Source organism: Gouania willdenowi, chromosome 6 (genome assembly GCF_900634775.1).
Source record: "Gouania willdenowi chromosome 6, fGouWil2.1, whole genome shotgun sequence".
Taxonomy (NCBI): Eukaryota; Metazoa; Chordata; class Actinopteri; order Blenniiformes; family Gobiesocidae; genus Gouania; species Gouania willdenowi.
In genome coordinates this window covers 26,172,981-26,188,536 of record NC_041049.1, presented here as the reverse complement: position 1 = coordinate 26,188,536, position 15,556 = coordinate 26,172,981, and the positions used below count along the sequence as shown (strand labels likewise).

The following is a 15,556-nucleotide window of genomic DNA, read 5'->3' as shown; positions in this document are numbered from 1 at the left end:
TTAAGAGATTATTCTTTCACTCCGCAGTTAGTGGGGGCAAGCTACTATTGTAGCTTGCCCCCACTGCCAAAGTGCTGCCAAAGTGCACCACGTCATTCATACTAGGCAATGTGGGTGAAGTGTCTTGCCTTGGGACACAATGACAGATACCACTGAGGTGACTGCCACCCAACTGTGGCACCTGGAATACTCAGTGGTCTCCCATCCACGTACTACTAACCAGGCCCAGACCTGCTTAGCTTCCAAGATCTAACGGGATCGGGCAATGACAGGCTGGTATGGCCATATGTGTCCAAAATGTTCCTCACACCTTTGTCACACAGACAGAAAAACACATGCGGCATGGTTCAGAAAAATTAAAGGAAATGAGTAAATCTTACTGATTGGAAATGTCAAATAGAAGAATAGGTTGAAGAACTTGTGGAATAATTTAAAATCATTGGAAGTATAATCTAGTATAAGTATAATCAGGTAATTTATTCCCTCCACAGCTGCAAGAATGATTTTGATTAGAGGGACACTCGGCAGTGAAGGGATAGTGTGTAGGGTACGGTTTGGGATTGGGTCATGGCCTCGCCCACAGTCACATCTCTGTTACCTGGACAACGGTTATTGTGAAGGAGTGACTTAACAGGAGTGTGAAGGAGAGCAGCTGGAAACATAGGCCACACCTGAGGAGAATAACACAGTCAGTCACCTGAAGGTCCTGCCCCCTCCATCAACCATCTCACCTGTCCACAGATTGCTGCCTCTCACTGGACAATGCCCCCGCCACCTGAAGCACCTCAGCAATCACCTCCTTCACCCGCCCAAAGGTCTGATGGGAAGTCCCTGTTCCAAAGTGCTGCTTGAGGAAGTCTCTGAGCTAAACAGGAAGTGAAGCAGAGGGTTCAGGGGGGTGAGGGGTAGTAGCTTGACATTTGCAGATGACTGACAGCTTACTTTTACTGGCCATCCTCTTGGCTGTTGATTGGTCCTCACCACGCTGATGTCATGAAGGAAGGCAGTCAGTGGATTCAATGATGTCACAAGTAAGTAGACATTTACCATGGCAACCAGAGCAAAGGGTGGGGGCTTTGAACCATCACTATGAGAGAAACCAGGACATGGTCCAGTCAGAGGTGAGCTCAGTCTGCCCAAATACATTTACCAGAAATTAACAAAAAATAAATGAATGAACTGATAAAAAATGTGCCCCCAAAAATGTTTTAATTATCCTATGATTAACAACCCATTGATCAATTACCCATGATTGGTCACATGGCAAATTTTATGGGAGGGCTTAGGATCATACCATTATGTTAAAGTATATAGACTGATGTGTATTTTTGTATTACAAATAACAAAATATTCGACTCGTCACGAATGACATGGAGAAAAAAAAATTAGATCAACCTGGTAAAGTTGAGGCAACACATTTTTTGCAATGCCAATATGCACTAAGGACATTTATACCATTTATTGAGTGAGTTATCAGAACACAAACCATATGTATTTACTGTGTTGGGCTAAAATATTAGGCTATAAACAATACTAAATGTAGAGGCCTGGTGAAATCTACAACTCATTTTCATCTTTCCGCCTGCATTCACTCCTCCCTCTGATTCAGGAGTTTTATATAGCACAGGGGGAAAAGGGTTTTTTTGGGGCGTTCATCAGTTTCTCACTGAGTAGGGTCCTCTGGTACCAGTGTGAATACTACAAGTATAATCCACGGTGTCCAGCACATTTTCCAGTGTTCTGCTCTCTTCAATTAACAGAATCCAGCTTCATCCTAACCACAGCACTGGCCCACTTTGATCAGCTTGTCAAGCATGTCTAGGTACATTTTTGATGAGCTGCACCCCTCCAGCACACCACAGTGTAGGTCAGGACACCTCATTGTGTCTTGGGGTCATTGGGGCATCTGATGGGGCTGTGCTGTCAGTGGTAGGGTGGTCCAGACTTTCCTGTGCTCCCCTGAGGGCTGCTTGACTTGATATTCTAGTGAATACATCAAGCTGTCTGTGGGGGGGAGAGGGGGAGACCCGAACCCCTCCAGAGGAAGCGGCTCAGCCCTGAGTCCCCTCTGTGGGGAGGGGGACCGCCGAACCACCGGGGTGTGTGTGTTTACAGTGGTATCAAACTTAGTTTTGAAATGTTACTGTTTCAATATTATTTTACTATTTTAATACAAAGAAGTGGAACAAACTGCAGCAGAGCTGAAGTCAGTTCTTTAAAACATTTTTAAATTCAAGTTAAAGGCTCTCTTTTTCTGCGTATGACTGAGAGGCAGATTTTTTATGTTTAACTGCTAACACAGTAGATCGTGAAGAGCTGTCGGTGGTAAAAATTAGTTCACGAGTCGGAAAAAGTGTGCACCCCTGCTGTAGGGTGTTGAAGGCACTTGAAAAATAGAGGAACGTGATTGCGACAGTGCCTTGTCCAGATGTGAGTAGGCTTTATGCAGTAGGTATAGGATGGCGTTCTTCACACCAACAACAGTTCAAGGCAAACAGTTAACCTACTGTAAGGCCTAAGGAGGGGAACTTCCTTCTCCAATGTTATGCAAGTGCAACTGGATGGAAGTCATTTAGCTCACTGGATTGCTTCTTTCTGAGAACTGCAATGAGGCAGGACATCTTCCAAAGAGTGGGCACTATCCCTTGCAGTACACTGAAGTTGAAAACATGCAGTAGCAGTTCCCCCGGTTCCGCAGCAATTGTCCTCAGATGCCCTGGACACACATTGCCTGGGCCGGCTGCTTTCCCAGGGATAATGCTTCCTCAGCTGTCCCATGTCATGGACTGGAGTGATGTATGGAGGAACATGTGTTGAGGGGAGGGGCTGTGGTGTTAAGGGGCAGACCCATGAAGATGAGAGTTGGCAGCAGTGGCCTGAGGGCATTCCTGTTTATTCTACATTGATAAATGTTGAGTATTTTGTAATGCAGCTCACTAAGTTTCAAACCCATATTCAAACCAATATGATGGCCTCATTTTGATTGTATTTTCAGTGTTTAACCCTAAATTCAGTAGGTTATATATTTGATGCACCTATATAACAGTTTTCTATTGTTTTCTTGTCACTGTTGGGGGCTTTTCTGTTTTGTTAATTTCCTGTTGGTTTGTGGGTTAGAGCTCCTTTTGTTACTGCCTTCCCAAGTCTACAATATGTGTTTCAAGTGTTTGAGTAGGTTTCCCTTCTGTCACCACCACGGTGAGCCCTGTCTCTTAATAGTCTTCCCAACACTATTAAAGGAGTGCAGGAGAATGTTTGCTGTCATGTAGTGTTTTGGTTCAATATCTTTGCTTTGTACTTTAATTAAACTGTCATTTTGTTCATACAACAATAAAAAAGAGAGATAAGTAGTACAGAAACCCCACCTTCTGAACTTAAACAAAACTACAACTCTGTTATTACAGCTATTTTAAATTTCATATTAAATCGCCAACAAACAGACCTCGGCAGAGGAATGGGCAGCACCTTATTGGTCGATCCACAAGAGTGTCTCCTTATGGGTAAATCAGACCCTGACAGAGAGAAACAAGATAGGAAACGTGTAACCTGCCCATAATCTGCTCCAGGCTTCACTCCATTGCTGAACATTTAGTTGCTGCAACTCACCTTTCAGCTCAACCATGAATGCACACACACCTTCACCTGCATCTGAGAAGGCATCCTTCAGGGCAGGAAGCAAGTTCACCTGTACACACACATACAGACACACACACGCGTTTATGTTTCTACCACTAACTTTATGTCAAGATTATCAGTTGAGGGTGGGATAAGCTGCTGCAAAAACTCAACTAAACCAGATTTTAAGCCAATGCTTACTAACAAAATGTTGATTTTTGGAACCATCACATATCGGACATGCTTTTGCTGAGTGTCAGGAGTTTATTTAAGGTTGTGATGCAGTTACACAAAAAAGTTCAAGTTATGCAACTTCCGGTTCTTAACGGCTTCGGGCTCAGCTCTCAAAACACCTTATGCAGTCCTTTTTGCAGGCGGTACATGAGATTATAAATTACATCAAATGCCTCTCCACAGCTTCCACTTCCGCCTGCTCACAGGGTCTTTTTTGGATGGTTCCTTTCTGCAAGCAACATATAAAATGTGGGTCAACCACAACCTTAGGTCTATTTATGAGAATATAAAAAGTGTCTCACCGCTGCAAGGGGTCTCATTGGCTGGGAACGAGGAGCTCCCACTGCCTCTTGTAATGACATGCTGGGTCTTTTTAGAGTTACTATAGTTTCTGTTGCTGGATCAACTCTCGTGGGAAGCTACTGTATGTAGGGTGTCTCTTTTCATCTTCATGATTCTATCATCACCCTATCTTTATACAGTATATGTGTTCTGTGGTGAGATAAAATAAACATTCAAGTTGATACAGGATGGTAACAAATAAAAAGATGGAGGCATGCTTACCATTTGCATTGATGATGATCTCATCCATTCTCCTGTCATGGGATTCAGACAGTCTCTCTTGTTCCAAAACAATCAAGCCTTTGCTGTTTTTGCCAGTTAGAGCATTTTCTCTGGGAGCTGATAGTATTTAAAATGGACTCAGATGACCCAGAAACTTTGCAAACTGGTCCATTTCTGTGCTGCTCAGGCCTAACAATGTGCACAATGTCGCCAATTGCTTTCTGGGCCTTGTTGTCCTGAGGCATCTGGAACATTTTTTTCCACAGACGTTAGTAAACATTTGTGAATCGTGGAAATCTGTCAATGGTGCTGGCCTTGCCAACATATCAAGGTTTTATTTCAGGACTACATCTTTCTTTGCTTGATGAGGAGTTCCAAACAGCTGAGCATCTTGGGTAGCATGAGAATTGTTACTGGTCTGTTTCGCTTGCCCAGGGCAACGATTCATGCAAGTCCTGGCAGAGTTTCCTTTCACAGTGCCCAGTCTATGTCCCTCTGTGGGTCAAATGTGTCCCTGGATAAAAACACAGATAGTGCCATGCCTGCAACCTCACTTTCTTTGTGTCAGTAAAAATGCATAATTTCTGTCAAGGGTACCTTCACCAGTAAGAAATCGGCCTTCATGGATAGATTCAGTTCTTCTGCTGTATCTTTCTAACATTCTCAGTGAAAGGCAGTAGGGTCGCGAAGTTCCACTTCGTCCTTTAGCTCTACTAATGTGTTCTTCCTCCACCAGGATCAGGCCTTGGGCATTTGGGAGTTTGCTGACTTTGACCAAGACATTCATATGCACCTTAACCAACCACCATCGGACGCATCAGTACCTCTATATCTACAGCTTTTCACAGCCTTGTTTTTCACTGCACCTCAGAACATTATTGTATGAGCTCTTCTATGTCACAGGAGTGTCTTACTGGCTATCATCAGGATCAAACAAAGACATTCACAGCAGATTTAATTTGATGGTGGCTTGTTAACCTCAGTTCTGTGGGCTATAGCAATGTCTGTAAGTCGTTTTAGTTGGTACACAGTGTTTATGATGTGTTTCAGTGATTTTAAACAGTAAAATAGAAAACTGTTCTCTGTATTGTATATTGAACTCGCTCATGGGCTAACCGCTAACACCAAATTGCTAGCTCACTAGCTATGTTAATCAATCTGCACTACATGTACATGTTATACGTGATATGTTTGTTGCACAACATTGAAAGGTTATTTTATTCTCTAATGTTTCGGTTTCAAAGTAAACATTGTCAAAGACTCCTTGTTTGTTGTGAAGTTTTTACAACTATTTAACTGCTTGGATAATTAGTCTGAACGACTACTGAGGCAGAGACAGCTGTTGTTGTTTGAGACGACATATTAAAAACCAATATAGAACTTTCCATTAATGCAATTGAATAGAATTCTTTGCATTGATGATGTTTATTTGTGACACATATCCAGAGCGGCATCACATTAAAAGTATACTTAACCTGTTATTTCCATGGAGTTACTGTATATTTAATGTGAGAGGGAGGTTTAAGAGGAAGCAGGTCTATGTGATTTTGTATATTGGTGAATATCGGAAATCTATTGAAAAATATTGGCATATTGGGAAAACTATATTATTGAACATCTTTAATATACAGTAAGTAATATATAGCGCTCCCCTTTTTGAGGGGAGTGCTTGGGGCTTCTCACACAGGAAGTAAAATTATTCAAGTCTCACCATCTGATGACGTTTCAGGTGAGTTAAAGGTATCCTTCTTCGGCAGTTGAACTCAGCACTGCTAACACACAGCAGTAGACTCCAACCACTCACACCTGTAACCATGGAGACAGACAATGGTCACTCTATAATAATGTAAACTCCATACAATGATCACAGCACTGCCTTTCTGTAGCCAGACTGTACAACAGTGAAATAACATGTTGAAGTGTGTGTGTGTGTGTGTGTGTGTGTGTGTGTGTGTGTGTGTGTGTGTGTGTGTGTGTGTGTGTGTGTGTGTGTGTGTGTGTGTGTGTGTGTGTGTGTGTGCGTGTGTGTGTGTGCATGTTTTTTTAGTCTGCTGTTCCCAACGGAAGTCTCCACAGAGCCCCACCCACACAAACATCCTGCATTTGAGCACACACGTTTGCACATAGGCGCACACATAAACAGAACACACACAAAGTTACAGGTTAACAAACTTTTAAACTTTTGGAATGTTAAAAAAGCAACAGGTTGATCTCATGAACAATAGTTAATGTTCAGCAGTCAGTGAGATTTTTGTTTGATCAAAGAGAACAGAAGGTCTGTGTGTCATGTCTCCCGTTTTGGGCGGGAAAACACCATATTAGTGCTCTCCAGAAAATATCCTGTGTTATAATGTAATTGTTGTGGTGGTTTTGAATGGAATGAGACAAAGTCAAGTTGTAGGGTTTACTGGTTAGATGCAGACACAGGGTTTATTTGGCAAAAATTGAGGCAGACCAGTCTGGGATTCAGAGGTTTCTATGTGTGTGTGTCCCAATGAATCTGTAGTTGTTCTGTGCTCTCAGGGTTTTGTATGCTGCTGAAAGCGCCAAGCATAACAATGACAGAGTCTCTGGGAAGAGACCTTGGCAAATGTTATCGGTGTACGATGGTATCTGGCCTGCTTAGGGCAGTGTGACCAGGACCAGAAGAGATTATGTAATCACAATACAATCAGTAATAATAATTAAAAGATAAATAAATAAAAACATTCCTCTGCCTCTCTAAACTGAAAACTTTCATTAGTCTTATGAGAACTGCCACCTGCTGTGGCCTGGGTGGCAGTTCTTGTGAGATTAAATTAGATAAGTGCCAACAGCGGAAACAAACCCACAAACAACTAAGAAGAGAGATGGATGGATGTGAAGAAGGTAAATTTACCTTCTTAAAGATAGAACACAGTTTGTAACTGCAAATTTAGCACAAGCTCTACAAATACACTCCTTCCAAAAAAAAGTGTTAAAGGGTGTAAAGACTGCAACAAATGTGTATAATAAGTCATTAGTGAATGCCAGAGAACCACATGAGTGAGCATTAGAAATTAAAAGAAAATATGTAATGAAAATAAAATGTAAATGTATAACTTAGAGACAAGCAAGGTGAAAATAACAGTAAATATGCAATGTTTTGACTTGTATATGAACTGTAACTATATTAAATCTTCATATCTTCATATACCCTTTTATGTTTTCATTTAGGATGTAGGAATGTAGGAATGTTCACAACATTTCAATGTCATCAAAGGTAGACCTACCAGATTCTAATCACCTAATTATATTCAGTAAGTGGTTAACAAGTGGGTATTTTAGATTTCTTGTACACCTTTCTTAAAATATAAGGGGTACTGGGATGACTCATAGTGGACGCCAGAAAATTTCACATATTTTCAAATCCAAGACTTGACAGGTATGAATCTGATTGTTCATCCAGTCGGTTATACCTGTCCGTAGTTCTCTCCTGACTTCAGTCAGTTACCTGTCTGTCCTCTCAGCTGGACCTTGTAGCCCATCTGATGTAAAACCCTCATGTAAAGCTGGACTTCGGTGTCAGATGTAGACAAACGCCCTGTCAGAATCACGGCCCGGAGATGAGTAGAGGAGTCCTGGACCTGGCAGGAGAATGATCACATGATCATGATTCATGATCACAGCAACACTAGGGTCACATGACTGACAGCTGAGACACCGCAAGGAATAAGAACAAAAACCAGATGGTCCATATCTTAGACCCCCCTGAAAAAGCAGGTGTGTGTGTGTGTGTGTGTGTGTGTGTGTGTGTGTGTGTGTGTGTGTGTGTGTGCGCGTGTGTGTGTGCATGTGTGTGTGTGTGCGTGTGTGCGTGCATGCATGCATGCTGTCCGTGTTTGAGTCAGCTGATCTCTATTTTTAGGGCACGGGAACACACTTAAAATACCAGCAGTTGTTTATTTTGATTGGTCTACACAACTATCAGTGAGGCACAAGTGCAGTCATTCCCTAAAAATAAATCTTTATTGGTGTGTGTGGGTTTAAACCATGAGTTTAAACTGTTCTCTCCAACAAAGAGGCCCAACTCCATGCTGGTAATTCAACAAAGTGCAAATGCTCAGGCAAATACCGAGGACTGTTGGGTGAATGATGCAATAAAAGAGCCTGATAACATGATTGATGAAATAGACGCTATGAGTACTGGAGCTGATCAAAAACTTTACAAGTGAAAAGGGTAAAATCAGTAATACATCTTCTCTGAGATGTGTTTTGTGCACAATCACTGATGGTTTGAAAAACAGGAAATGTAGGACATTAACATTCAAATTAAAATAAACAGTACCATGATTGGAAACCTTGACATGGCTTTGGATCTACAGAGTTAAAAGACTGCAAAATGAAAGTATCAAAGTTGGAGGATAAGGGGAATGCTCTGGTGGCAAAAACAAGAGTTCATCAAAGCGGATGGAGTGGGCCAGGCTGAGCAGACGCTGGAATCTAAGGCTCAAACGCATGAACGAAAAAAGCCATTGAGAACACCAGAAAGGAGGAGGTCAACCTTCTGAGGAGAGTGGCTCCTGCTTTCATTAATTTTCTGGGAAGATGATTGAAACAAAGAGTGGTGGACAGGGTCATTGGATTCAAGTCGCTGTAAATGTCGGAGGTTCAATTTTTATCTGCGTGAATTCTTATGATGAATTTGGAAGAAAATTCAGACATTAGAATAAAATAGAATAGAATAGAATCAACTTTATTGGCCAAGTTATGTAAGTTATACACACGAGGAATTTGACTTGGTGAACTGTGCTCTCTGCAATAGTGTAAACATTAAATAATAATTAATTAGAAAAAAAAAGAAAAAAAATATATATATAAACATAAATATAAACAGTAGTTAGACTAATATGTGCAAAACTAAATAAAATAATATAAGATATTAATAACAAGATAAGATAATAATAATAATACTAGTAATAATAATAATAATAATAATAATAATAATACTAGTATTAATAGTAATGATAATGAGATAATAGTGCAGTAGTGCAGTGATGAGTAGTGCAGATGAACATTTAAATTAAATAGTATGTACATGAACATTCTCAGTGACAGATTGATCCAGTGTTATGTTTAGTTCCATGGTTATTTCACAGAACCAGGTCTGACACTCTTTGACTGTTTAGTGTTGATCAGAGTGACAACCTGGGGGAAGAAACTGTTCTTATGGCGGGTTGTTTTGGCGTACAGTGATCTGTAGCGTCTGCCGGAGGGGAGGAGTTCAAACAGATTATGTGCAGTGTATGTCTTGTTATTAGTGCACATACTGTGCACACCTAGTTTTATCTTCATGGACATACTGTAAGTGTTTTTGCTCATTTCATCACACATTACATTTGGCACCAATCCTGTGCCAAGGGGAGATCAAGAACCATGTGGTCTTTACCAGTCAGCATAGATCACTCTATATCACAGAACATATAGAGGTTTTTCTCCTATGTCATGCGCGGCCATATTGGAGGTACTCTGAGGTAAACACTGCGATGGGTAAATGTCCGAAACCACAGAAAAGCTCCTAAAAATGCATTATTGATACAAAGGCCTACAGGGAAGAATTTGGAAAAGTTAGGGTTTATTGGTGGTGCAGATCCATATGAGTTTGCGGACAGTCTTCCATCTATTGCGTATCCTGATATTGTCAACTACCTGGTTTTAACCTTAACCCAAGGTCATCCTTTTGATAAAGGTCAGACCTTTTACCTGGAATACAATGACAAATTTTTAGTCTACATTTTAAGAACTGTGTTGCTACTGTAGCAGGCTATTAAATGTGATTATATTAAGTCAATAATGCCACATGCAGTAGCTTGATATGAATTATATTATTATCATCACACTAGAAAATGAGTTGAGAGCCGCTGCTATCAACAATTGACTTACCTGACAAGAAATGAGCAACGAACAAATTTGGAAGTTGTTCAGATTTTGCCTCATAGATCATGGTTTAGCTTCGCTAACCACAAGCGCTTCCTTTCCTCTGATAACTTTTTATATTGTTCACCCTTATACGTTATAACTTTTGGCAGTCTATAGACTCCAAATATTTTTCATGATCTGTCCGATTGGTACAGCCAAAAACACGACAAAAATTCACCATTTCCTTTCGTTCAACATCCAGGTTCTGCTTTGTTTACCTGCTGAGTACTTCCAATATGGCGACTTCCGGTCTGATGACGTGGCGTGAAAACCCTCTATTATTGGGACATTTTACCAATCAGCCTCAAGTCAGAAAAATGTCGTCATGTGGCTCAAATTACTATGCAATTATGACTGAAATATCTAAACTAATCATGGTGAGTTGATGAAACTCATACTTTTTTTAGTTGACTAGTTGTGCTAAGTGAGGACATATGTGTTGTTTGTGGACAACTTTGTGAAATGAATGAAAATATTGCATAAAAAATGTTTACCTAAAAATGAGACATGCCCGATGCATCAAACAAATCATACTTAGAACATTTTCTTTATTAAGGCAATAAAAAATACGACATTGTGCTTTAATGTTGCCGAATATCCAAATATCTGTATAACGCTTGTAGGGGAACCAACCTCCTCTAATTATTTTAGAAGACTTAAACTGCATTTTCCCCTTCTCTTCATTTCAACTTAAACCGGAACCACAGACATTCCATCTTGTTGATACAACCTCAAAGGCAATCATCCCTTGAACTCCCCCCCCCCCCCCCCCCCTCCCCTTTTATTACCCACATTTCAAAGTGCTAGGGACCTGCTCTGCCAACACAAACACATCTGCCAAAGCATTGCTAAAACACAGGACATGATTGCACTATCACGTGTTTCCCAAGCTCATCTTTAACTCAAAGGATTAAAAACAACATATTTCACTATCACCCCCTCCCATCACAAGACTTTCACATACTTTAGTCCTGCACCCCTTTGCACCCCTGCTGAGAGTAAACCTCCCCAGCTCCTTTTGCAGTTTGAATTCAAAGTTGATTTATTTGTCATGCAATATGTTACTGACCTGTCTAATTTAAGTTGAAAGGTTGCGTTACAATGTCAATCTAATTGTTTAGCTTTCTATATTTACAGTAAATCCTATGGAATGGATTAAAACAACTCCAGTATTCACTTGCTATAAAATATACATCGTCAAAGTTTATTTAGGTAATTTTAAAGAGAAACTTATACAGTGGTAAGAAAAGTTTTAGGCACCACTGGCTATTTCCATTATTTTATTTATAAATCATTGGGTGTTTGGATCAGCAACTTTATTTTGAGCGTTATCAAAAAACTGATGGACACAAGAATATTTCAGTCGTGAAACTAAGTTTGTTGGACTAACGGGAGACGTGCAATATGCATCAAAATAAAAAAATGTGTTTTAGTCTGCATTACTTAACTTTTGATAATAAATGGTAATGGTAACGATATTGTCTAAAAACTATTGAAGAGTAGACAATGAAGACTCACTGGGGTTCATTGGGAGTTTTTAACAACAATTTATTTAAGGAATTGTTTTTCTTTGGGAAAAAAAAAAGGAAAATAGCGAGAAACATTTTAACATCATGATCCATTAATAAATAAATTCCCTCGACCCCTACACACTATAAAACCTACTTTACAGTGATTCAGACAATTTCAACCTTTTTTTTAATAATTAATAATAATAATTAATTCTGAAGCTATAATTAGTATTTGTGATTTTGATCATTTATGACCTAATAACAGTTCTATTGCATGTGTTTAGTTTTAGCAAGTGTCTGCTTGGGCGTTTTATGCCAAGAGGAGAGTGAATGTTCTCATACCAGCCAACACTGCCATCAGTGACAAGGTGGCAAACCCTGGCCTGATTTTGTTCCACCCACCCACAACCAGGACATTCCAGGCCAAAATTACATTGACCCCTCCACCGAGAGGAAATCCAAGCAGCCTGCAGTGGAGGTGCTTCAGCACAATGACAGTTACGGTGAGGACAAAAGTGATGAGCAGCCAGCACCACAAGTAAGAGGCCCAAATCCAATAAGTCAACAGCAAGGCAAATCACCTGACATAGAAGTGACCTGAACAACACAGGATACCAGCACCACACCAAACAAATGCTTGGGTTGTATGTAGGCAGGACTGCAATGCTCATTGTGTGAATGCTCATTGTGTGAATGCTCATTGTGTGAATGCTCAGTGTCTGAAGCATTCACACCAAGCTCCAGAAGATGCTCACCTTCATCTGCCGACAACCTGACCACCAGGGCTGATGATGTCTCTAAGCCTGCATGGGGGGACCGTACCCACAACCTAATTGTGGCTGTATGGTTTGATCTCTCACTCTTCTATGCACCTGTAAAAGCCAAACACCAGGCCTGCAAGTACTGCAGCAGGAAAGGCAACGATTTAAAGTCAAATGTTGTCAAATGTTGTCTGCAGGTACTACAAGGTCCACCTCTGCATCAACAGTGAGCAAATCTGCATCACCTCGACTCCCCAGGGACCTACGCTAGGATCCTGTTTGTAGATTTCAGCTCTGTGTTCAACACCATCATCCCGGACATCCTTCACCAGAAACTCACCCAGCTCACAGTGCCGGCCTCCACCTGTCAGTGGATCACCAACTTCCTGACTGACAGGAAGCAGCAAGTAAGGCTGGGAAGCACCACATCCAGCACCCGGTCACTCAGAACTGGCGCCCCCCAGGGGTGTGTTCTCTCCCCACTTCAATTCTCCCTCTACACCAATGACTGCACTTCAGGGGACCCCTCTGTGAAACTCCTGAAGTTTGCAGACAACACCACCGTCATCGGTCTCATTCGGGATGGGGACGAGTCTGCCTTCAGACCGCTCAAGACTGTGGAGATGACAGTGGATTTCAGGAGACATCCCCCCCCCACTCCCCCCTCTCACCATTCTGAACAGCACAGTGGCTACCGTGGACTCTTTTAGGTTCCTGGGATCCACACTCTCACAGGACCTGAAGTGGTCCTCCCACATAGACACAATCAGGAAAAAGGCACAGCAGAGGATGTACTTCCTGCATCAGCTGAGGAAGTTCAACCTGCCCCAAGAGCTGCTGATAATGTTCTACACCTCCATCATTCAGTCTGTTCTGTGCACCTCCATCACTGTCTGGTTTGGATCTACAACCAAACTAGACAGACACAGACTACAAAGGATATATAGGACTGCAGAAAAGATCATTGGTGTTGATCTGCCCCCCATCCAAGACTTATACCTGTCCAGGGTCAGGAAACGGGCAGGTAACATCACTGCAGACCCCTCACACCCTGCACACAATCTGTTTAAACTCCTCCCCTCAGGCAGACGCTACAGATCACTGTACGCCAAAACAACCCACCATAAGAACAGTTTCTTCCCCCAGGTTGTCACTCTGATCAACACAAAACAGTCAAAGAGTGTCAGACCTGGTTCTGTGAAATAACCATGGAATTAAACATAACGCTGGATCAATCTGTCACTGAGAATGTTCATGTACATACTAGTCTAACTACTGTTTATATTTACGCTTATTTTTTTTTATAGTTGATTGTTATTATTTAATGTTTACACTATTAGAGAGAACACAGTTCACCAAGTCAAATTCCTCGTGTGTATAACATACAATACTTGGTTAATAAAGTTGATTCTGATTCTGATTTTCAAAATCAAGTCTCCAAATGTTGTCTGAAGTGACAATACGTGTATTGACAGGTGTCTGTATCAGCACTTATGTTGTATTGTTCTGAAAGTGATATCAGTTTTTTTTAATACATGCTTCTTTTCACCTTATATATACTTTTCTTGTATTTTTTTCACATGTACACTTTTTCTTTTTAACCAATGTATGGTAAATATGTATGGACCCAAACATGGCAAATTTTCTCCATAAAAATGAAGAATTTTGTAAAACTTTACAACAATAATTGAGACCTGTTACGTCATCTAATAACACTCTAACATTAAAATGTTTAAATTTTCAGTGGTGGTGGGTGGGGTGAGTTCAATATGGTTCCTGATGATTAATTAGGTAGATTAATTTCTGCTTACCAAATAATTTAGTTTAATATATTAACAGATTGTGTGATAAAAACCCATCAAGTTCTTGAAGAACTTGCAAGGCTTTCGTTAGGTCAAGATGTTTATGGTTTGAAGAGGGGGAATGATTGCAAAAGAAATATAATGATAATAATACATTTAATTTAGTCAATTAAAATAAATGTTTCATTTTATTTCATTCAACATCTTTCATCTTCATTTTGTTCAATAACTAAATCTACTTTATTTGAATGTTATGGAATTTGGCAATTTGTTCCAAAAAAAAAAAATTGTGTGCGCGTGTGCGTCCTTACCAGGCTCTCCGTCCTCTGGGCCTCCTGTTGGACCTGGTAGTGGTTCTGTACCAGGGTTCTGGTGTGGTAGAAGAGGACCAGGACCCCCAGCAGCAGCAGAGCGGAGCAGACACGGCGGCTCCGCATCATCACCGTCCGCTCCTCTTCCTCACCTTCATCCTCTGGAAGCTTCTGGACCCGCACCGGGACCAGTGTCCGCTATCAAAGCCCGGCCCGAACCCACAGCGCGTGAGACCAGGAGTGTCACTTCAGAGGAAGTTGAAGAACAAAGAAGGAGAACCAGAGGCCTGCTCTAAAGTCTAAAGTTGAGTGAACTTTAGCTGTTGACGCTGAGCTGAGGAGGTGGAGCACCACATACACCATCTGGGTCCAGTTTAGATCTCCAGCTTTCCTCAGGAGAAGGTTCAGGTTTCAGAGCGCAGCCCCGCCCCCTGCTGGGAGGGGGGGATATTTATGGTTCCCACGTGTGTGTGTGTGTGTGTGTGTGTGTGTGTGTGTGTGTGTGTGTGTGTGTGTGTGTGTGTGTGTGTGTGTGTGTGCGTGTGTGTGTGTGTGTGTGTGTGTGCGTGTGTTGTGGTACTATTTAATTTGATGATGCTGCACGACATGCGACAAACATAATTCGAGAACTATAAAATAATATTTTTACATTGTTTATTCTCATGTAATTGAAAACAAAATAAAGTTTTATTAACGAACAAACTTTTGCAACTTTTGAGATAAAGGACATTTTAATAATTTATAATCCGAGTATGGGGTGCCAAGTGTAAAAATTTAGTATAAAAGTTGTAGCTAACACATTTTCATCACTTATCTCCCTT

The 15,556-nt window shown here is 41.0% G+C and overlaps 1 protein-coding gene across 11 annotated transcripts in view; it reads right to left on the bottom strand.

The window, feature by feature from the left end:
• Positions 1 to 15,144, bottom strand: part of cped1 (cadherin-like and PC-esterase domain containing 1) — a 29,759-nt gene extending 14,615 nt beyond the window's left edge. Inside the window, exons 1-10 of one of the 11 annotated variants that reach the window (XM_028451612.1) lie at positions 7,886 to 7,938; positions 5,011 to 6,219; positions 4,414 to 4,927; positions 4,152 to 4,341; positions 3,969 to 4,078; positions 3,607 to 3,685; positions 3,443 to 3,512; positions 943 to 1,087; positions 732 to 865; positions 599 to 671 (exon numbers count right to left, since the gene is read on the bottom strand). In XM_028451612.1, the coding sequence (XP_028307413.1) occupies positions 599 to 671; positions 732 to 865; positions 943 to 1,087; positions 3,443 to 3,512; positions 3,607 to 3,685; positions 3,969 to 3,998 (531 nt within the window). In that variant the 5' untranslated portion in view covers positions 3,999 to 4,078; positions 4,152 to 4,341; positions 4,414 to 4,927; positions 5,011 to 6,219; positions 7,886 to 7,938. Of the gene's footprint in view, positions 1 to 598; positions 672 to 731; positions 866 to 942; positions 1,088 to 3,442; positions 3,513 to 3,606; positions 3,686 to 3,968; positions 4,079 to 4,151; positions 4,342 to 4,413; positions 6,220 to 7,850; positions 8,019 to 14,735 lie in introns of those variants that run through there. The other 10 variants (XM_028451616.1, XM_028451615.1, XM_028451610.1 and 7 more) reach the window with 10 other exon arrangements.
• Positions 15,145 to 15,556: the final 412 nt, after the last annotated feature.